At 43.4% G+C, this 22551-nt stretch overlaps 2 protein-coding genes across 4 annotated transcripts in view; one reads left to right on the top strand and one right to left on the bottom strand.

The window, feature by feature from the left end:
• Nucleotides 1–4261, top strand: part of LOC110528045 (solute carrier family 41 member 1) — a 43692-nt gene extending 39431 nt beyond the window's left edge. For 2 of the 3 annotated variants that reach the window (XM_021609829.2, XM_036983603.1), the window contains exon 11: nt 37–4261. In XM_021609829.2, the coding sequence (XP_021465504.1) occupies nt 37–222 (186 nt within the window). In that variant the 3' untranslated portion in view covers nt 223–4261. The remainder of the gene's footprint in view (nt 1–36) is intronic. The other variant, XR_005052615.1, reaches the window with a different exon arrangement.
• Nucleotides 4262–4478: 217 nt separating this feature from the next.
• Nucleotides 4479–10344, bottom strand: si:ch211-112f3.4 (EF-hand and coiled-coil domain-containing protein 1). Its single transcript, XM_021609828.2, has 7 exons — nt 9376–10344; nt 8693–9173; nt 8456–8590; nt 6918–7121; nt 6678–6834; nt 6057–6182; nt 4479–5872 (listed from the first exon to the last, which is right to left on the bottom strand). The coding sequence occupies exons 1-7, from the start codon at nt 9974–9976 to the stop codon at nt 5558–5560; spliced, it is 2019 nt and encodes a 672-aa protein (XP_021465503.2). The 5' UTR covers nt 9977–10344; the 3' UTR covers nt 4479–5557.
• Between the last annotated feature and the right edge of the window lie 12207 nt (nt 10345–22551).

Genomic DNA, 22551 nt, shown 5'->3' with positions numbered 1-22551 from the left:
TCACACCCCCTCACCACTCACCCTCTCTGTCTCTAGGTGTTGATCCTGTTGTACCTGGCTGACTGGATGGTCCACTGGATGTGGAGTAGGGGGATGAACCCTGATAACTTCTCTATTCCTTACTTGACGGCCCTGGGAGATCTGCTGGGGACCGGCTTCCTGGCCCTCTGCTTCCATGTCCTCTGGCTCATTGGAGACAGAGACACTGATGTGGGAGACTGAGCACACAGCTGGACAGCATACATATACAGCATCAATTCGGGCTCACCGGAAAACAACCTGAACAACTGAACTGTACAGTATCTCCCTCTGGACATCGGAACAACTGAATCACTTTCAGACCCAGACCTCAACCCTGACCCCTTGACCTCCAATCTCCCCCCAAACCCCTCCCCCTGGGTCACAGACTATGCCATGTTTTCTTTATTTGACTAAATAAGAGTTTTACTACTATTGTTTTTATTGTTATTATGATGACGATGATTATGATTATTATTGTTAATAGTGAATTTGATAAGAATCTATATCTGTTTTACCATTGGGTGGGTGAATCCTCATTATTTTCAATGGGGACATTCTCCCTTGGGCCAGTCACATTGGCAGCATTTGTAAAGATGAGCTCAATCTTAAAGACTTGAAATGAAGACAGACAGACAGCAAAAAAAACTCACACAAGCCTAGAATGCTTAATCACCAAGTGCTATACGTATAAAGAGATTAATACATTTTTAAGGGACCCTTCCAATTTGCCTTGCCTTGAGAGTAGTGATTCAGTGGGGACAGCTCCACAGGGGCCCGGACCAGAATGTAGAGACCTGAATCCGCTTAGGTAACAACCCCCCAACCCTGTTAAAGGATGACTGAACACTAACCTGAAAAGAAACAGGAAGATTTAAGTTGCCCTTAAGCACAGATCTAGAATCAGTTTACCCTCTCCAAATCCTAACCTTAACCATTGGGGAGGGATGAAAACATAACTGACCCTGTATCAGTGGTAAGAGGCAACCTCAACCTAGTCCATGGACATAGGTCCTGCCAGATGGTACAGTCAGGTGCCACATTATGTTTCATTGGTGACAGTTCGATCTGGCACCTCGCCAGATCGTACTGTCAGGTACCACATTATGTTTCAAGGGTCACCAAGGAGGTGCCAGATCGTACTGTCAGGTACCACATTATGTTTCAAGGGTCACCAAGGAGGTGCCAGATCGTACTATCAGGTACCACATTATGTTTCATAGGTCACCGAGGAGGTGCCAGATCGTAGTGTTAGGTACCACATTATGTTTCATAGGTCACCAAGGAGGTGCCAGATCGTACAGTCAGGTACCACATTATGTTTCATAGGTCACCAAGGAGGTGCCAGATCGTACTGTCAGGTACCACATTATGTTTCATAGGTCACCAAGGAGGTGCCAGATCGTAGTGTCAGGTGCCACATTATGCTTCATAGGTCACCAAGGAGGTGCCAGATTGTACGGTCAGGTGCCTCATTATGTTTCATAGGTTACCAAGGAGGTGCCAGATCGTACAGTCAGGTGCCAAATTATGTTTCATAGGTCACCAAGGAGGTGCCAGATCGTACGGTCAGGTGCCACATGTTTCATAGGTCACCAAGGAGGTGCCAGATCGTACAGTCAGGTGCCACATTATGTTTCATAGATCACCACCAAGGAGGTGCCAGATCGTACGGTCAGGTGCCACATTATGTTTCATAGGTCACCAAGGAGGTGCCAGATCGTACAGTCAGGTGCCACATTATGTTTCATAGATCACCACCAAGGAGGTGCCAGATCGTACAGTCAGGTGCCACATTATGTTTCACACTCAGTTGGAGGGTTGTTTTTTAAATTAAAGTCAACCCAAATTCTTGCCAACCATGTCCTTAGTGGTCCTTGAGGCCTCAACGCTCAATAGCAAGGTTTCAACACCTCCTTGTTGTCCCATGAATCCTCCTAAAGGGCTACGATTGTGACATTTCTTCATTTACATTTGTTTCTTCTTTGTTTTCACACAAACACTTAGACAGAAAATTGTGCTTTGTTTGTCAGGCTGGCCATCTGTTTGTGGCAGCCTGTTGGTTACACACACACACACAAAACTCTGCTTATCGCTGGATTCACTGAGGTTAGAGTGGCTTTACTGGGAGGCCAGAGGGAGGTCAGAGAGGGTAGGGACAGAGCTCTTATTGAGACAGAGGCCATTCCAGGTGACATCCTATCTAGTGCAAGGACTTAGGAGCATATGTTAAAGGGTGGGGTAAGTTTTCCACTTGATCACACTGCTGCCTAATGCTGTAGTGACAAGACCTGTTTGGTGTGTTCTGATTAGAAGGCTTTAATGGGCTTCATTAGTTAGTGAGGAAAGACAGGATGTTGAGGGAGGAATTGTCAAACCAATATCGCCTGCTTAGGAATATCATGCAAACATCTCGCTCGCTCTTTCTGTCTCTCGCTCTCTCAAGTTTTCTCAAATGGTACAAACAACATCAGCGATCTTCTTGAGTTGAAGCAACTCAAGGCCTGTCCATGCTGACTACCACACTTCCTTAATGTCTGTTGTGCATTGTACATACACACTGTGCAGCTGACCTACAATATCTGCCACAGACGCCATGCTTCAAAATGGCCTCCTATCCTACCCACATGAACATACTGTCAGTATAGACACTCTAATTCTCGTAAGCAGCAGAGCCCAGCTTGATGGTGAAATGCATGTGTTATCATCTGATGCTTTGTTATCTGGTGTTAAATTGATATGTTGTTTTAAGGGGCCAGCAGAGTGCATGTGCAGGGCACATAACATGAATATGCAAAACGTGTGCATTATGAGTTAAGTTTCCTTCTCTTTAAAAGATAATGTATCCTTCTTAGGTTTGACACAATTTACAAAGTGGAAGTTGTGTCCGTTATTAGATGTATTCTTTAAGTTCATAATTTTTCTTAATCCTTCTGTGATCTTTATGTGTTAGATAATGATTATGTCATGTTTATGATTGAGAGCCCCAGTGGGGTTTAGTGTCACTGTTGGAAAGGACTGTAATATACACACACAGGCACCAGAGGGCAACATTGTCATATGAGTGAATATGAGACAGTGCTGATAGTGATAGAGGCTGTTCACTATTAGCGTCATCTAGATTATAGAACCTGTATCCAAGATTCTAAAGAACCTGTGTTTTCTAGATTCTAGAATTTGTATTTTCTTGATTCTAGAATCTGTGTCCATGATATAATTGCATACCTTCTGGATTCTAGAGCCTGTATCCAAAATTCTATTCTAAAACCTGTCCTCTGTATTCTTGAGGCGGAACCCTGGATCTAGAACCTGGGTTCTCTCTGCTGTCTTACTGAACCTGTGCCAGCGTTCTGCCCCAGTACGGATATGAGGTTGTGAATACTTCTTCAGGGGAAGGAATGCTTTGTCTATTTATTTTTAGATGCACACAAACAAATTGTATATACTATATTTATTCTATAAATAAGGTGTTTATTTTTCATTTAATTTTGTCTCGGTTCTGTCGCTGTTTTTGTAATTGTTTCTCATTTAATTTTTTTGTTCATCCTTTTTTGGGTTGTATCCAGCCAGTAGAGCTTCAGCGCTGCCGCGGTAGATTAGCGCCTAGGCTAACAAACAACAGTGTGGGTGCCTAATATCTGATGAACCTCACACACCTTACACCCCCTGCCCTCGGACAGGGACCCAAACATAGAAGGCCTTAACCTATCAGGAACCAAGCTCAACACATAGTAACCAATCAGGAACTAGGCTCACCACAGAGTAGAATCTCTCTAATTAGCTTTTATTAATAACTGACATACCTTGATTTGATTTTGTAATGTAATGAATGAATAAATAGTCTATGAGAGAGGCTGCATGGTTGCAATGGCTGCAGTGTTTGGGAATCACTAAGGCCAGAACCTTCAATTGAGAACATAAATTAATAGATGGATATTGTAAACACTCTGGCTCTGACTAGAACAGACTAGTGGTCAGACAACACAGAAGTATAACGGATGGATCATTTCTCTATAACCACATTCCTCAACCCTCACCTCCCAGACACACACACACACTACTAGCACAAAATGTCCATACAGATATATTGGTTACACACACAAACACACACGCATACACTGTATTTGGAACTGTGTGCTCCCCCTGCTGTCCCCCTCTGTAACCCTGTAACTGTAGTGGGGTTCACAATCTGCAGGACTTTATAAATTGCTGGAAATAAAGGACTATATTATTTTGTACCACTCTTCAGTATTGCTGTAGTCTTCTGTGAGTCACTATGTGTGTGATTGTATGGGGGGCTATACCTGAATTAAGAGAACCTAAGAGCTGGACGTCAAGTATGTGTGTGTGTGTGTGTGTGTGTGTGTGTGTCAGGTGCGGTTATGCCTTTCTGAGGATACAATGTATCATGGATATGGGGCAATGAGTGGCCTTGCTCAGATATCATACAAAGGTCAGAGTAGCTTTATACCTCTCTCTTTCGCTGACACACTCACGTTTGGTGCTTTCAGCTGTTTCACAAACAAAGACACACACATACACCCTGAGTCCTGGTTCTCACAGTCATATGAGAGATAGAAATGTCTGAGCTCTGAGCTCATATTGAGCACTAAGTACAATGTAGCAGCTGAATGTTGTGAAGACACCTGATGTGAGTCCCTATAATCAACCACAGTAGATATGCATTTGTATAGATAAGGAAAACACTTATAGTATACTACTATATGCACATTTTATGAGGTTTTATTAATTAATGTATTAATTGTCCTCTACAATAACTGCAATAATTAGAATGTTACATGTTTATATATCAGGTCTCCCGGGTCCCTCATGTGAAAAGATGTGTCATCTCAATGAGAGATTTGATAAATAATGAATAGAGTATAAAGTACGGTACCTGATGTAGAGTAAGCAGTGTATCTAAGGTACAATCAGAAGACATACATACACAGTCATCACACTAGTGTGCTCCTCTACAAAGCTTTAAACTAAACTAACAAAACATGTCAAATGACACAGAAAGACAAAAACATAATACATAGCTAATCAAACTTGTCCCATTAGTATAAATATGAATATATAAATGTGCATAAATAATCATGATTGTGTCATAAGTGCCATGTTAGTAACAAACACAACAGAATAGATATACAAAGGTGAAAGGCTAAATCTGCTGTGTACATATAGTAGTGCACAGACAGAGACTGTTATAGCCGCAGAGCAACAGAGATGAACCTGTAGTATCTTCCTCTCATATACACAGTCATAGCTAGGCCTACTCCTGAGGAAGTGGTATATGCCGAAGACATTGATGTCGATGAAAGCAGCCCCCCGCACCTCTCTGATTCAGAGGGGTAGGGTTAAATGTGGAAGAAACGTTTCAGTTGAATACATCCCGTTGGACAACTGACGAGGTACCCCCCTTTACCTTTCCCTTCATAAGAGGACATGGTATACAAGAGGACGTAGTATACAAGAGGAAGTGGTATTGTAGCATAATCAGAAGGAGGTTTAGGAGTGTACTGTAGCTGTAAACCAGTTATGTAGTGTTCATGGAGGGGAGTTGGGGAATTTGGTGAGAAGAGAGGGTTGTGTGCTGCCTAAACAGGAGATGAGCAGGGGGGTTGGCGGTGCTTGAGGGTCTCTGGCTTGTAGACACAGATACTCGTGCCTCTCCACCTACCCCACCACCTTCCCCTCCCACTCCTACCCCATCTCGCAGCAGCTCATTGGACGAAAGCTGGGCACAGAAGGAATTGACCACCTGCAGCACATGGGATGGGCTATGTCCACTCTTTCTGCAGACATCCAGAGTGTCCATCAGCATCTTCCCCAGAGACCTATGAGAGACACCCTGCCCAGAGAGGATGAGAGAGAAATGTCAGGGTGGGAAAGGCTCGACTCATACACAGGTCTTTACACACACTATACCACTAGGTGGCACTACAAAACTAGAAAGGCTGGTATAACAAACAATCAGAATGTTCCGAGGACCTGTGTGTTTACTGTTCTTGCTTGTGTATACAGTATATGTGCACCTTGATGCGTAGCTGCAGTAGCAGTGTTAGTGTGTCTGTCAGTTTCTCCTCCAAGAGTGACAGACGTACTCTCTCGGTCTCCACCATCTGAACCTCCAACCTCAACCCCTCCACCTCCTCATGCCTCTGACAGTGCGCGTGCGCGAGAGAGAGAGAGAGCGAGAGAGTGAGAGCGAGAGAATGGTAATATTGTAAATCTCCAAAGTAAGCTTTGGCAGTATATGTACATTTTGACATCATGCAAATAAAGCAAATTGAATGGAATTGAATTGAGAGAGAGAGAGAGAAAAAGCAGAAGTCAGTCAATGAAGAAATAATAATATAAAAATAATATAAAATAATAAATAAAATGGATAGTGAGCTGTGCCAGACAGGCTTTCATTAGTCTGCTTGAATAGAGCTAAAACAGTATTAGTTGTATCTAAAGTACTCTCACAGACACCATCTGCTGCATACTTCAGATATGGTTAACAAGGAAATGTATCTATAACTGCCTCCCACTGGCCACTAGTTCTCTATATGTTCCAAGATCAATTCCAAGTCTTACTTTTTTTCTTTCTCTTTGGAGGGAGCTAAATAAAAATGGAATTGGCCCTAAGAACCCCTCTAGTTCTCTCTCACCTTCTCTAACTCGGTCTCCCTCTCCTCCTGATAAGTGTGACCTCTGCGGCCCCACCCCCTGGGGATCATGAGGAGGTCATTGCCATGGAGATTGTTCTGGTTGTCAAGGAGGAGGTTCTGGGAGAGTAGCAATTGGTGGGATGTTGTATTCTGACACCTGGAGAGGAGAAGAGAGTCAGCTGTGTGTATGTGTGTGTGTGTGTGTGTGTGTGTGTATGTGTGTGTGTGTGTTGCACTCACCCTTTACCACAGTTGTGCAGTCTGTTGATGAGCCTTTTCACCTCCAAAAGGCAGCACTGTCCTTCCTCCCTCTCCTCCTTCCTCTCCCTCTCTTCCTCTTCCTCGTCCGAGGCAGCTCTCCCCTCCACCGCTCGCTGGAGGCAGGTGTCGTCCATGGGCTCTCGAGGCGGTGAGGCATGGCTTCCTCTGCAGGTGCACTGTGATCTGAGAGGTCAAAGGTTAGGCACAGTATGAGTCAAATCAAATCAAAGTGTATTTGTCACATGCACAGAATACAACAGGTGTAGACCTTACAGTGAAATGCTTACTTACAGGCTCTAACCAATAGTGCGAAAGAAAAAGGTGTGTGTGTATGTAAGTAAAGAAATAAAACAACAGTAAAAAGACATTTGAAAATAACAGTAGCAAGTCTATATACAGACACCGGTTAGTCAGTCTGATTGAGGTAGTATGTACATGTAGATATGGTTAAAGTGACTATGCATATATGATGAACAGAGAGTAGCAGTAGTGTAAAAGAGGGGTTGGCGGGTGGTGGGTGGTGGGACACAATGCAGATAGCCCAGTTAGCCAATGTGCGGGAGCACTGGTTGGTCGGGCCAATTGAGGTAGTATGTACATGAATGTATAGTTAAAGTGACTATGCATATAAGATAAACAGAGAGTAGCAGCAGCGTAAAAGAGGGGTTGGGGGTGGCACACAATGCAAATAGTCCGGGTAACCATTTGGTTACCTGTTCAGGAGTCTTATGGCTTGGGGGTAAAAACTGTTGAGAAGCCTTTTTGTCCTAGACTTGGCACTCCGGTACCGCGTAGAGAGAACAGTCTATGAATGGGGTGGCTGGGGCATTTGACAATTTTCAGGGCCTTCCTCTGACACCGCCTGGTGTAGAGGTCCTGGATGGCAGGCAGCTTAGCCCCAGTGATGTACTGGCCGTATGCACTACCCTCTGTAGTGCCTTGCGGTCGGAGGCCGAGCAATTGCCGTACCAGGCAGTGATGCAACCGGTCAGGATGCTCTCAACGTTGCAGCTGTAGAACCTTTTGAGGATCTCAGGACCCTTTTTAGTTTCCTGAGGGGGAATAGGCTTTGTCGTGCCCTCTTCACGACAGTCACTATGTTTTTGCACGTTCATGTATGTGTGTGTTGCTGGTGAGTGTGTACACTACAGTAGTAAAGGTCTCTTATGTTTCGTGGTGAGAGCATTACAGCTTCACTGTCAGCCAAGCTGTTAAACCATTGCAGATACCACTACCAGAGAGAGGCAGGGCCAATGACTTACCCCACTAATGACTACCTTACATTTCAACAGTCATAAATGTGTCCTCAATTAATAATACTTTGCCGTTTATGTGGTTAATATAAAGTATCAGCAGTGTAGAGGACAGAACCTATGCTGGGTTGTTGCTATGTTGTTGCTGTTGGTGATATAGAGTTCAATATTAACCAAACATAATCCCATTTATTCAGACCCCTATGTGCCAGTGTGGTGGACCTCCAGGCCTAGAGTTGGGAACGGGGGTGTTGTATAATCTACCTGTACTCTTGAATGTCTGTTTCCAGCTGTGTGACTCTGCTCTGGAGCTGAGGGACGTTCTGAGCCTGTTTCTGGATCAGTCTCACCTTCTTGAGACCCTCTCTGAGAGCCTCCCTCGCCTCTTCTGTTCTCCGCCTGTCAATCAAACAATCAATCAGTCAGTCAACAAACCAATCAACCAGCCATTCCATTAATCAATCAACCAATCAACAAAAAACTCAGTCAACCAAAACCAACCTGATCTCAGCATTCTCCTGCCGTAGGCGAGACTCCACCCCCTCCAGCCTGCGAGCCTCACCATATGCCCAGCCAAGCTCCTCCTCCAGCCGCTGGTTGAACCTGATTGCCTCCTCCAGCTGTCCGTCACGTGAGGAGCGAATCAGCTGCAGCTCCCTGAGGATAGGGTCTTTGGAGCCCCGTCTCCCTGCTACCCTCTCTTCCCCCACCCCGCACCCTCGGCCCTGGGGATTTGGGATCCCTTCTTTTGGGGGGTTAGGTGCACCCCTCTCGCGTCCCTGGGCATTTGGAATTGGTATGTTTGAGGGTGTATGTGTGTTTGAAGTCGCTACATTGGAGTGGTGCATGGTAAGCCTGGCTGGGCCCCTCTGTCGTAGTAATGCAACTTCCAGAGCCAGGCAGCGAGCATCGCTGCCCTGTAGAGCAGAGCGCAGGTCCTCAACCAGCTCCCTCAGAGCCACACACTCGGTTTCTGTCTGGCCTAGAGGTGGGAGAGATGAGGATTGTCCATAAGGAATGGTGTTAGTATCCTCAATTGGAGATAACACATGAGGAATCCTTCCTAATGAGTGAGCTCAGCAGACAGTGTAGCAATTGAGGGGTGAGGGCAGCTGGAGCACAGCAGTTTGAACCTGCAACCATAACAGTTCAGACATTTTAGAGTCCAGTAGCCAATTGCTTACCTGTTTTATGATGTAGTTCTGATGAACCCGTTTCACGGTTGTGCGCTTTGGGCGCGGGCCTCCTCCCGGTTTGTTCTCTTGTGAGGTCGAAACTGACACATTTCCGTCGCCTGACCCGCGGCCACCGAAGCCGAATCTCGCGCTCAATGTGCTCGGTCTCCTCTGTAACTGGGAGGCGCATGACCCCAGTTGCATCGCGCTCTCGGACGCGGAAATAACCGCATAGCCGCGAATGGAAGTCCCTAAAGGCCAGCTCGCGAGGGAGCCCCGAGCAAATACCTTGACCCTCCTCATCATCTCCCTCCTCTTCCTTCTCTCCATCCCTTGTCTCACTTTCCTCTCCGGTAAGCCCCAGCACTGAGCAAAGCACAGTGAAATCCTCTGCCGAGACCACGTCGTCTTGTTTGGGGTAAACCAAGTGGTGAAACACCTCCTGGAGGTACTGGTCAATCCCCGTGGCCAGGACCACTATTTCGTTCTCCACGCCGGGGTCGGGGCAGTGATGGTGGGCCAGAGCGCTCCGCAGCCACTCGCTCTGCCGCGCAGCCCTTGGAGAGGACTGGAAAGATGGCGTCGCTACTGTACCTCTTGAGCGCTTCATGGTGGGGACGAGGTGTTTTGCCACCTAATTATATGATAAAATAATTCCCTACCCAACACCGCTAAAAAATGTCCCGGGGCGCGAGGAGAGAACCTGTTCATCCAAGTTGTAATACAGTGGTTTCCCAGTTCATTCACTTAGAGCGAGAGATCCCAAACTTTCCACTAAAACGCAGGTATACATCTAATAAGATTAAAATACACCATCGACCTCACGTAGCACTTATAATGCTCTAACGTTTCGTCGTATATTAGATCTTAAGCATCCAAGTCGTGTCTTCACATTGCGTGAAGACTTCTATCTCCCTCAACAGCAAAGTGTGTGTGTTGTGTTGTGCACGCCAGGACCTGGACGGTGAAATCCTTCAAGACACGATTAGGCTCCACCCGCGCAGAGCTAACTGTGTGTGTATACTGTATGTGTGTCTGTGTGTGTGCGCATTGGCGTCATGCACCCAGCAATTTGAGGGGACACAAAGTAGGTGTGGGTGGCTGGGGGGGTACCCACTTCCTTAAAGTTGAGATTTTTTCTTTTTTCAAACACCTGAAACAGCTTTTTTTCTGCAATTAGAGCTATACTCATTATGCTTAATTCTAGGAAAACATACATATATATATATATTTATTATTATTATTATTATTATTATTATTATTAGTAGTAGTAGTAGTAGTAGTACCAGTCAACATTTTGGACACACCTACTCATTCAAGGGTTTTTCATTATTTTACTATTTTCTACATTGTAGAATATTAGTGAAGACATCAAAACTATAACACAAATGGACTTTTACCAAATAGGGCTGTCTTCTGTATACTACCCCTGCCTTGTCACAGCACAACTGATTGGCTCAAACGCATTAAGAAGGAAAGAAATTCCACAAATTAACTTTTAACAAGGCACATTGAAATGCATTCTAGGTGACCTACTGTACTCATGAAGCTGGTTGAGAGAATGCCAAGAGTGTGCAAAGCTGTCATCATTTCAAAAGGTGGCTACTTTGAAGAATCTCAAATATACAATTTATTTTGATTTGTTTAACACTTTTTTGGTTTCTACATGATTCCATGTGTGTTATTTCATAGTTTTGATGTCTTCACTATTATTCTACAATGTAGAAAATAGTACAAATAAAGAAAGCCCTTGAATGAGTAGATGTGTCCAAACTTTTGACTGGTCTAGTATATGTATATTTTTCTGCATGTCTAAATATACCTCTTGAGTTGTCTGTATCCTCCTGACTAATGGTTCTTATTAAATCAATTAAATGTGCTTCCCTGCATCTCTGCTAAAATCTTTGTAAAAGGTTCGTAGTAGTTACTTATGAGGTTGGGAGATTGGGAACCTATCTGGGCTAAAACCAACTTCATAAAATTGTGAGGTGGCTAATAGTATTACAGAGAAACAACAACAACATTTTTAAACAGGAAGAATCCGAGGGGGCACGAGCCCCTGTGCCCCCTATGGGCATGATGCGCATGTGTGTTGTGTATTGGATAACAGACCTGGATCTCATAGTGTCCTGTTCACTAAATGTGTGACACACAGAGATGGTGTCCCTCCGTTCAAAGAAAGAGAATAGAGCTAATTGAGTCATGAGGTTTTTTGTTTCAGTGCTACAACCTGTGTATTAGTCACTTCTACTCAGGGTGCGACAATCTGACAGGTCACCTGATAACCAAACACATCAGAGAGACACATGCCAACACTCACTGTCACCCAATCAACACACATACACACACACACACACACACACACACACACACACACACACACACACACACACACACATACACTTTCAGCTAAACTTAACACGTTCTTTCAGCTAAACGTAAGACACACATTCTCTCACTCTCAGTGAATCCCAGAGGACACCAAGCACCTCTGAGCGGAAATACCTTTCCTCACCCTCATGTCTACTCATCACATACCTGACAGCTACAACATGCATGTGCATGAGTGCACACACACACACACACACACACACACACACACACACACACACACACACACACACACACACACACACACTCACACAACCTACTCTAATTTCAGCCTTAATGTGTTTGCTGTAACATCCTACCTATGGAATGAACCTTACCAGGAAAAAATTCCCTATTGTGCTAGGGTCATAAGATAAGAGAGAGGCACACCTTACACACACACGGACACACCGGCTGTAACTAATATACAAGTCTGTGAGAGGTGAGTCACCTGGCTGCGGTAAAGTCATTCATTGTTCCTTGACTCAGCGACACTTGTTTTGTCTTTACTTCTAAAAGTATGGAGTTCCTTTTCTACAGCTCAATTTCAGTTTCAGATTCAATGTGACGTTAGACACGCTTTGATCACATTTTTTATATTTTTCTGCTTTGTAAAGGAAGTTGAAGTTGAATATGGGTTTATTAAGAGTCTGGAGTCAGTTATAGAAAATCCATCCTGTTTATCTTTTTTTATAGGAATTAGCCTAGTGGTTAAGCGCATTGGGCCAGTAAACTGAAAGGTCACTGGTTCAAATCCCTGAGCGTAAGACACACATTCTCCCACTCCCAGTGAATCCCAGAGGACACCAAGCACCTCTGAGGGTTGATGTGTCCTTGAACAAGGTACTTGACCCTAATTGGATAAGAGTGTCTGCTAAATGACTGAAATATGGAGTTGTTTCTGTTTTGTGACCTCCCTTCAGTGATCAGGACATCTGTCCGTCCGCCTGGCCTGTTTACTGTAGTGTTGTTTACTGTTGTTGTGTCTGGCAGGCCATCTAGTGGGTGATGTCAGAGGTCTGGTCCGGGCTACAGTGGCCTACATCTACAGTATTACATCCCCTGATAATCACAGACACTCTGCTATCTGGCATCTCAGAGAGAGGAACACACATAGACATAGACCCTCACACACCCACCCATGTTCAAATACACACACACACCAACTCAAGCACACACTCACACGAAGAGAAGATAAACGGATGACCTATTTTATACGGACAAGTGAAGACATGCAGTAGCTCCATCTACCTTTCTCTGTCTAACTCCATCCCTCAGTCTATCTGTCTCTCTCTTTACCTGGATGTGGGGAGTTTACTGAACTGGACATTCATCAGAGCAATTCCTTTCATCTCTGACATGGGAAAGGTCTGACTGAGAGCTAAGTGAGATCACAGATCTGCAAGTAAAATCACCATTGGTTCCAATGGCAGCTAACATGGTTAATCAGTTCGTGACTTAGTTTGGTAGAATTACAGTGCAATGCATGTCCCATCATGAATTATTCTCTCAAGGGGTAATGAGGTGAGAGTTGTCCGCTGAAAGAAAGAAATAAAGAAAGATAGAAAGAAAGAAAGAAAGAAAGAAAGAAAGAAAGAAAGAAAGAAAGAAAGAAAAAATAAAGAAATAAAGGGGTAAAGAAAAAAAGAAGAAAAAAGAAAGAAAGAGGCAAGTGGAAAAAAGAGAGAGAGAAGAAGGAGGGAGGTGTCCCATAGTGCTAGCGAAGGAGATTCAGCCAGTAATTCCCAGCCTAAGGGCTCTTTCTGAGAAGATAATCACATTACTGTACAGGGATGGGCTACAGTTCAGAACACAGACACTCCCCCACACACACACCCCCAAATGCATGTACACAAACATGCACACACAAACACACACACACACACACACACACACACACACACACACACACACACACACACACACAAACAAACAAACACACGTACACACACACGTACAAACACACGCACCATGCCACCCACAGGGAAGGGCAAACCCCCTTCAGCCTGTTAACCATTACCTGTCAGAGAGAAGCTGGGGGGTTTAAACCTGTTGACTCCCAGCTGTCACTCATACTGTACCAGGCCAGTGGTCCCAAAACAACTTCTAGCCCCTCCCCTTAGCCCCCACCTCATCAGTGTTGGTAGACATGAAAGGATCCCCCAGCCTGGACACATGCACACACACACACACACACACACACACACACACACACACACACACACACACACACACACACACACACACACACACACACACACACACACACACACACACACACCACACACACACACACACAGGTCTCTCCTCCTGCAGGACCCACAGGCTAATTTGTAGCTGATGTGTTGCTGGGGAAGCACAGCTTTGTCCAACCCAGTGGAGAGTAACAGTCCATTCAGGCCTGCAGTGGCTCTAAGCCCTCACCACACAGCTGCTGTCTGTTTAAGGTGAAAAGGCCTGGGCTGCAAATGAAAGGACGGAAGACAAACGAAGAGGTAATAATGGAGGAAGGGGTGGAGGAGAGGGAGTAGAAGAAGGGGGGCATGGGGATGGAGAAGAGTCGGGGAAAGAAGAACAGAGCAGTGTGTGTGTGTGTGTGTGTGTGTGTGTGTGTGTGCCTGAAGAGCAGAATATGGAGGCTGTTGGTAGATGTGGCCTGTTATTCACCTTTAAGGGGTGGAGTTAGGGTAAGGGTTAACAGAATAGAGCTCGCTAGCTGCTAGTCCTAAACAATGGAAATGAGTTAGCCATGGCTCGTTGGTCAAAGCCTGCGGGGAAATAAATGTTATTTTTTTGTATGGTTTTTGGAAAAACGCCCAAAATAAGGTCTGAGGTTAACACAGGCTTAGGGAATCTTACAAAAGTTTTGTTCTATGAGATAATATCAGTCAGTTAACATGACCTTAATGAAATATGAAGCCTTCATGTGCTTTATGTGCTTGTTTTGATGTCAGAAATGCTTCAAAATTCACTGATAGAGATTACCTCATAAATTAGAACAAAATGTACTGTATAAGATCTCCTAAACCTGTATATACCACAGACCTTATTATCGGCGTTTATCAAAAAACCCTCCAAAAACCCCATTAATTTCTCCATAGGCTTTGAACACCAAGCCATGACGGAGTTAGCCTCCGTTAGTCCTTACAAAAAGACGCCATTACTATTGCTGTCTATTAAATGGGTTTGAGTTAAGTCTTTGTGTTCACTACCATATGGCCCACTGAGTTCAACAATAGTTCAAGATATGCACAAACACTCACGTGGTCACTTACCCAGACCTCACACACACACACACACACACACACACACACACACACACACACACACACACACACACACACAAACGCACCTACACAATCGCAGGCTCCCTCCCGCGACCACATGCTTATTATTTTATTATTAGTTGTTACAATAACCCTATAGCTGCCCTCCCACTCCCCTCTCTCCCCCTCCCTCAGTCAGAGCCCCTATATCTGTGCACTGACCCAAACCTAGGAGAGTGCCAATGCCCAAACACACACACACCCTAATACACACACTCACTCCAGGACACCAACCGCATTCTGATGCCCTCCGTGTTTCAGCAAACTGTGTCATGTCAAGGTCGGAGATTCTTACACAGTGTGTTGAAGGTGTGTATGAGAGGGAACTTGTTGATTGTGTCCCTTCTGCCCTAAAGACACTGTCACGTCCTGACCTTAGAGAACCTTTTATTTCTCTATTTTGGTTAGGTCAGGGTGTGACTAGGGTGGGTAGTCTAGTTTTTCTATTTCTATGTTGGCCTGGTATGGTTCCCAATCAGTGGCAGCAGTCTACCGTTGTCTCTGATTGGGGATCATATTTAGGCAGCCTTTTCCCACCTGTTTGTGGGATCTTGATTTTGTATTGTTGCTTGTTAGCCCTACACAGCTGCACGTTCATCTTCCACGCTGCACCTTGGTCCAATCCTTCCAATAACGAACGTTACAGACACACTCTGGAACTTTAGCGACTTCTAAGCATTTTTCAAAACTCCCACTGTGGACTGGGTGTGTTAATGTGTTGTTCATACATGCATAATCTACAGTATGAGCAGAATTATTGTCTTACCTCAATTAACCACAAAATCCTACATTTTAAAGCAACTGTTTTTCTGGAAGCTGTCCTATGCCATTTTCCCTACATTTTCCCATAAGTTTCCCATCAAATTTGCAATTTGAGTTCAATCAATGAGCTTCAGCCCCTCACCATTTGAGTGACAGCTAGCAAGAGGCACATGATGCACAGACAGCAGAGAGCGAGAACAATAACAATGACGTGGTGCTGAAATCTTGATATAATGTATGTGATGTAGTACCAATTTTCAGGGACCACTTTTGGCTCATGAGTGCTACTTTCAGAACTACAAGCTAAAAAAGTATACAAAGTACCGGAGAATGTCTTTAACTTGCTTCCTTTCCTTGTCCATCTAGATCACTGATCCTGTATTGGGACTCTCTCCTATAGGAGCGGCCTTAAATCAGCACATGTGGCATGCGAGAGACATGAGACTGGGACTGAACTGAATGAAGCTCATAAATGTCATTACACTTAAATCACTGAAACCAACAAGAAAACAAAGGGAGGGGTAGAGGGGGGTAAGAAAGGGAAAGAGAGGGAGATGGAGATTAAGCAGTGCAGGTTGGGTTGGAGCCCTTCTGAAGCAGAGTGTGTGGGTGAGGTGGGATCCCCATTCTGGCAGGTTCAGGTTCATAGATAGGAGAAAAGTAAATGAGACAGACAGAAGGAAAAGGGAGGAAGAAGTTAGTTCAAGTTGAAATGGCAGAGTGTGTTAAAGAAGAGTAAGAAAGAGAGTTGGGGAGAGAGAGCATGGGCTATCCATGGGGTAAGAGGGAGGGCACAGGACATAAAGGCATACAGAGGAACTAGTGAAAAGGGGTCCCTATAAAAGTCCAGAGCTCTGTAAGGTCCAGATGGCCAACATAGCTTGGCAGATGCTTTGTATAACATTAGCATGCCTTGATACACAATAGGACAGACTTATAACATGTTTACAGACACAATGTTTGTTTTAAAGTGTTGTATTGTGTAAAGACTTGTTGATTAGCTATGCATTAGACATATATTTGTCTGCATTGTCATACCCAGCTCAGATATGACTGTATGTGAAATTGCATGCTTGTCCTGTATGAAACCACTGTAGTTAGTTTGTCTTTACCCTGTAAACCTGGATATTTCAGTCTGGTGACCTATTAGCAGTGGCTACAGTGGCTTAAAACAATGTCCCAACATTCTAATAAGCCACTTCCTTTATAAGCAGGGGTTTCATGCACCACCAAAACTTGAGGGGCCACAAAGTATGTGAGGATAGCTGGGCAACTAGCTCTCACAGTCTCATGTCAGAATTAGACATGCATGCATGTTTCTCAAACATCAAATTTTAAAGTTGTTGCAAACGTCAAATTTTGAAGTGTTTAAGGTTAAGCTTAGGCAATAACTCTGAAAACTTAAGGTTGGGCATTAACTCTGAATGATTACAGTAAGGGTTAAGGTTTGGGACAGGGTTAAAACTAAATTTTCAAAACCTAGATTTGAACTTTGGTTTCAGAGGCAGAGGCAGATCCTTATCCCCATCCACGTCCACAATGCCCTAGTAAAACCGAAACCTACTTGAAGGTAACAGCATTCACTGTTGCCCCTAGTGCACGGTTTCCATGTCATCTCCCAACCTCCTCAGACATGGATGGACGTCGAATACTGACTTGTATCACGGGTGACCTGCCTGGGCTGGGGGGATGGTCTGGAGGGGTGCTACTGTAAATATGTGTAAAAAAAAGCTTCAAGATATATTCTAGATATAGGACAGAGACACTTCAAAATCTTATGATACAAATTGTGACTGTCCTTTTTGACATTTATGAATGTGTTATTCTATGGCGTGTAGTAGTTAAGGCCAAATTCAATATTTTATTTAAAAATAAATGTTTATATACAGTACCAGTCAAAAGTTTGGACACACCTACTCATTCATGGGTTTTTCTTTATATTTACTATTTTCTACATTGTAGAATAATAGTGAAACATCAAAACTATGACACATCGTGTAGTAACCAAAAAAGAGTGAGATTCTTCAAAGTAGCCACCCTTTGCCTTGATGACAGCTTTGCACACTCTTGGCATTCTCTCAACCAGCTTCATGAAGTAGTCACCTGGAATGCGTTTTAATTAACAGGTGTGCCTTGTTAAAAGTTCATTTGTGGAATTCCTTTCCTTCTTAATGCGTTTGAGCCTATCAGTTGTGTTGTGACATGGTAGGGGTAGTATACCGAAGATATCCCTATTTGGTAAAAGACCAAGTCCATATTATGGCAAGAACAGATCAAATAAGCAAAGAGAAACGACAGTCCATCATTACTGTAAGACATGAAGAACAGTCAATGCAGAAAACGCCAAAAACTTTGAAAGTTTCTTCAAGTGCAGTCACAAAAACCATTAAGCATTATGATGAAACTAGCTCTCATGAGGACCGCCACAGGAAAGGAAGACCCAGAGCTACCTCTGCTGCAGAGGATAAGTTCATTAGAGTTACCAGCCTCATAAATTTGCAGCCTAAATAAATGGTTCACAAAGTTCAAGTAACTGACACATCTCAAAATCAACTGTTCAGAGGAGACTGCGTGAATCAGGCATTCATAGTCACATTGCTACAAAGAAACCACTACTAAAGGACACCAATAAGAAAATACTTGCTTGGGCAAATAAACATGAGCAATGGACATTAGACTAGTGGCAATTTGTCCTTTGGTTTGACAAGTCCAAATTTGAGATTTTTTGGTACCGTGTCTTAGTGAGGTGCAGAGTAGGTGAACGGATTATCTCCGTGAAGTTCCCAAGTGAAGCATGGAGGAAGAGGGGCTTTGCTGATGACACTCCCTGATTAATTTAGAATTAAAGGCACACTTAACCAGTATGGCTACCACAGCATTCTGCAGCTATATGCCATCCAATCTGGTTTGCGCTTAGTGGGACTATTATTTGTTTTTCAACAGGACAATGACCCAACACACCTACAGGCTGTGTAAGGGCTATTTGACCAAGGAGGAGATTGATGGAGTGCTGCATCAGATGACCTGGCCTCCACAATCACCCGACCTCAACCCAATCGAGATGGTTTGAGATGAGTTGGACCGCAGAGTGAAGGAAAATCAGCCAACAATTGCTCAGCATATGTGGGAACTCCTTCAAGACCGTTGGAAAAGCATTCCAGGTGAAGCTGGTTGAGAGCAGTGATGGAAAAAGTACCCATTTTTCATACTTGAGTAAAAGTAAAGATACCTTAATAGAAAATGACTCAAGTAAAACATTACTTGAGTAAAAGTCTAAAAGTATTTGGTTGAATATACTTAAGTATCAAAATAAAAGTAAAAATAATTTCAAATTTCTTATATTAAGCAAACCAGATGGCACCATTTTATTTTTTATTTTCCGATAGCCTGGGGCGCACTCCAACATTCAGACATAATTTACAAATGAAGCATTTGGGTTTAATGAGTCTGACAGATCAGATGCAATAGGGATGACCGGGGATGTTCGCTTGGAAAATGTATGGGGAAAAAAGTTCAATATTTTCTTTAGGAATGTAGTGAAGTAAAAGTAAAGTACAGCTACACAAAAAAACAATTTAAGTAGTACTTTGAACTATTTGTACTTAAGTACTTTACACCACTTGTTGAAAAAATGCCAAGAGTGTGCAAAGCTGTCATCAAGGAAAAGGGTGGCTACTTTTGAGAATCTCAAATATAAGATATATTTAGATTTGGTTACTACTAAATATATACTTTTCTGGTTACTACATGATTCCATATGTGTTATTTAATAGTTTTGATGTCTTCACTATTATTCTACAATGTAAAAAATAGTAAAAAATAAAGGAAAACCCTTTTGACTGGTACTGTATATATATATTTTTATACCAAAGGGGGTCCTAAAATTCTGAATCAAAAAGCTAAGTTACATATAATATGACCTTAAAACAATTCCATATGTCAGCTTAGAACCCCCCCACCCCCCCACCCCTCATCGATTTTTCAGCATACATATTGCGCTGTCTGTATTCTCCTGATTGTTGATTCATTTTTTAAAGGAACTAAATATGCTTCTCTGCATCTCTGCTGTCACAAACCGGCTCGTAGCCCGTAATAAAAAGGGAGACAACGCAGAGATCAAGGAATGGCAAAAATATATTTATTAACTAAACTATATACAATTAACAATGGTGTGTGTAGTTAGTAATCCGTAGTGCAAGTGAGTGGATGCGTGCATAGATGGTGAGGGGTGTTGAGAGGTGCAAAATACCACAACCAAAAATACATTGTGTCTACGTGGAGGGAGTCTCCTCAATGAATGGGGTAAAGGTGTATTTATCCCTGGGACACACCAGAGCCCAGGTGTGTCCCATTTTGCTGACAACCTTCGTGGCTCTGCCCACCGACATCCTATTAAGGAAAACAGCAAAGAGAAAGAATTCGGCAGACAGAGTGGGTGGGTCGTCACACTGCTAAAATCTGGGTAAAAGATTGAATGGAATGTGAATCTAATTCACTATATTTAGTTATTGCTTGCATTTCTAAAGTCTAAGATAGTAAGACAAGTTAGCTACTATAACTTGATTAATAGCCTAAAATGGCTTCTTGGTAGCTAGTTATGAGGTTGGGAACCTATCTGGGCTGGCTAAATTCATAAAATTGCTAGGTGGCCAGTAGTATTACAGAGAAGCAACAACTAGAATGATCATTATTATTTAAACAGGACAGAGCTGAGGGGGTACGTGCCTCTGTGGCCCCTATGGGCATGGTGCCTCTGTTTACAAGGACTGCATCAAGGCATTTCCAAGAAAATGTATTTGCTCAAACATTATATTTATTGTACACACAAAGTGTCCAAGTTTGTCACACAGGTCCTTTGTTAGTAAGTGGTTATACCGTATCCTGTTGTTTATACTGTTTGAATTTATATCATTGGATTTGCTGTTTAGTTCATCCCTTTTACCATAATAATTGTTGTGCCTTTTGGAGTTTGTTTGCCATCATTAACACTTACCAACAAAGGAACTGTGACAAACCTAGACATTTTCTGATTACAATAAATATGAGGTTTGACTCAACCAATAAATGACATGTCATGCTTTTTCTTGGAAACGCATTGAAACAGTCCTTGTAAAGGTGTGTAAAGGAAGTGGCCTATTAGTATGTTGGGGACATTATTTGACGCCACTACGAAAGTTGAAAACTGTATCTTAAGGCATCTTTCTAGCAGCAGGCTCCTATCACATGTTAGTGACACTATCTCAAAGCCTTTAAATACACCTCAAACAGCAAACTCACACTTGGCTACTTGGTGTAGAAATAACCATTAAAGGGAGATTCCACATAAATAAAACCGTTTTCATTCAATTTCTATAGGATAATAAATGACCAAAAAAACTTCTATACACATTTGGTTCAACATACAAAATGGCTCTAACATTGGCTTTACAAATCAGTCCTTGACTCCCTAGAGTTTAGAAGAAAGCTGTGGTTTGTATAAAATGGACAGCATGTACCTGTTTGAACTGACTGTGCCATGGTAAATGTAGGCAGTGAATGACCCTACCAACCCTGTGTGTGTGTGTGTGTGTGTGTGTGTGTGTGTGTGTGTGTGTGTGTGTGTGACAGATTAATGGTACTCTGATTAAGTGATGACATAGCTAATCATTAACTGAGCACCATCTAAAGACCATCTGTCAACTCTACAATAGAGTTAGATCCCCCAGTCAGTTAGATGTGTGTGTGCCTGTGTGTGTGTGTGTGTGTGTGTGTGCTTGTGTGTGTGTGTGGAAGCGTGTGTGTGTGTGTGTATGTGCTTGCATGCATGCAAGTGTGTGTGTGTGTGTTTGTGTGTGTACCGTGCACTCCCCCTTTACCACAGCTGTGCAGTCAGTTAGATGTGTTAGTGTGTGTGTGTGTGTGCTGTGTTTTTATCTTTGTCTTTTTGAAAGTGTGTTTGCATTTGTAGGTCAGCCATTATGTGATCATGTGTGTGTGCATGTGAGTGTGTGCATGAACCTTTGCGTTGGTATGTCACCTAGTGTTTGACAGTGTGATTGCATGTGTATAAATGAGCCATTCAAGACTTATGTCGAGAGGCAGAGATGCACTACTTCCCAAACACACCCATTCAGACTCACAATCTATCAAACTTAAAATGTGTGTGTGTCAACATGCACTTTGACATGAGAAACTGGGTAGGGCGTGGAGAGGGACAACTGAGTTTAGTTTAGAATGGAGGAGTTGCTTCATTGTGTGTGAGTGTGACTGTGTGTGTGTGTGTGTGTGTATGTGTGTGTGTGTGTGTGTGTGTGTGTGTGTGTGTGTGTGTGAGAGAGAGAGAGAGAGAGAGAGAGAGAGAGAGAGAGAGACAGAGAGAGACAGAGAGAGAGAGAGAGAGAGAGAGAGAGACAGAGAGAGAGAGAGAGAGAGAGAGAGACAGAGAGAGAGACAGAGAGAGGGAGAGAGACAGAGAGAGAGAGAGAGAGAGAGAGACAGAGAGAGAGAGAGAGACAGAGAGAGAGACAGAGAGAGAGAGAGAGAGAGAGAGAGAGAGAGAGACAGAGAGAGAGACAGAGAGAGAGACAGAGAGACAGAGAGAGAGAGAGAGAGAGAGAGAGAGAGAGAGAGAGACAGAGAGAGAGAGAGAGAATGTGGGAATGTAAACATTTCCTCATGGCTCAGATATTCATGGAACGCTGGTGCATTTAAGCTTTGAGCTGCCCCACCTGTGCAGGAACCTGTGCAC

The sequence above is a fragment of the Oncorhynchus mykiss genome, chromosome 7, assembly GCF_013265735.2.
Source record: "Oncorhynchus mykiss isolate Arlee chromosome 7, USDA_OmykA_1.1, whole genome shotgun sequence".
NCBI classification, from domain to species: Eukaryota; Metazoa; Chordata; class Actinopteri; order Salmoniformes; family Salmonidae; genus Oncorhynchus; species Oncorhynchus mykiss.
The sequence above is the reverse complement of the archived record's forward strand: the minus strand, read 5'-3'. Positions and strand labels throughout refer to the sequence as shown.

Excerpts from the sequence above, each read along its gene's own strand:
- si:ch211-112f3.4 (XM_021609828.2), bottom strand. The coding sequence starts at position 9,976 with ATGAAGCGCTCAAGAGGTACAGTAGCGACGCCATCTTTCCAGTCCTCT. Across the intron at positions 8,591-8,692 it reads CAGGAGAATGCTGAGATCAG|GCGGAGAACAGAAGAGGCGA; the intron begins GTTGGTTTTGGT and ends TTTGATTGACAG. Across the intron at positions 6,835-6,917 it reads CTGCACAACTGTGGTAAAGG|GTGTCAGAATACAACATCCC; the intron begins GTGAGTGCAACA and ends TCTCCTCTCCAG.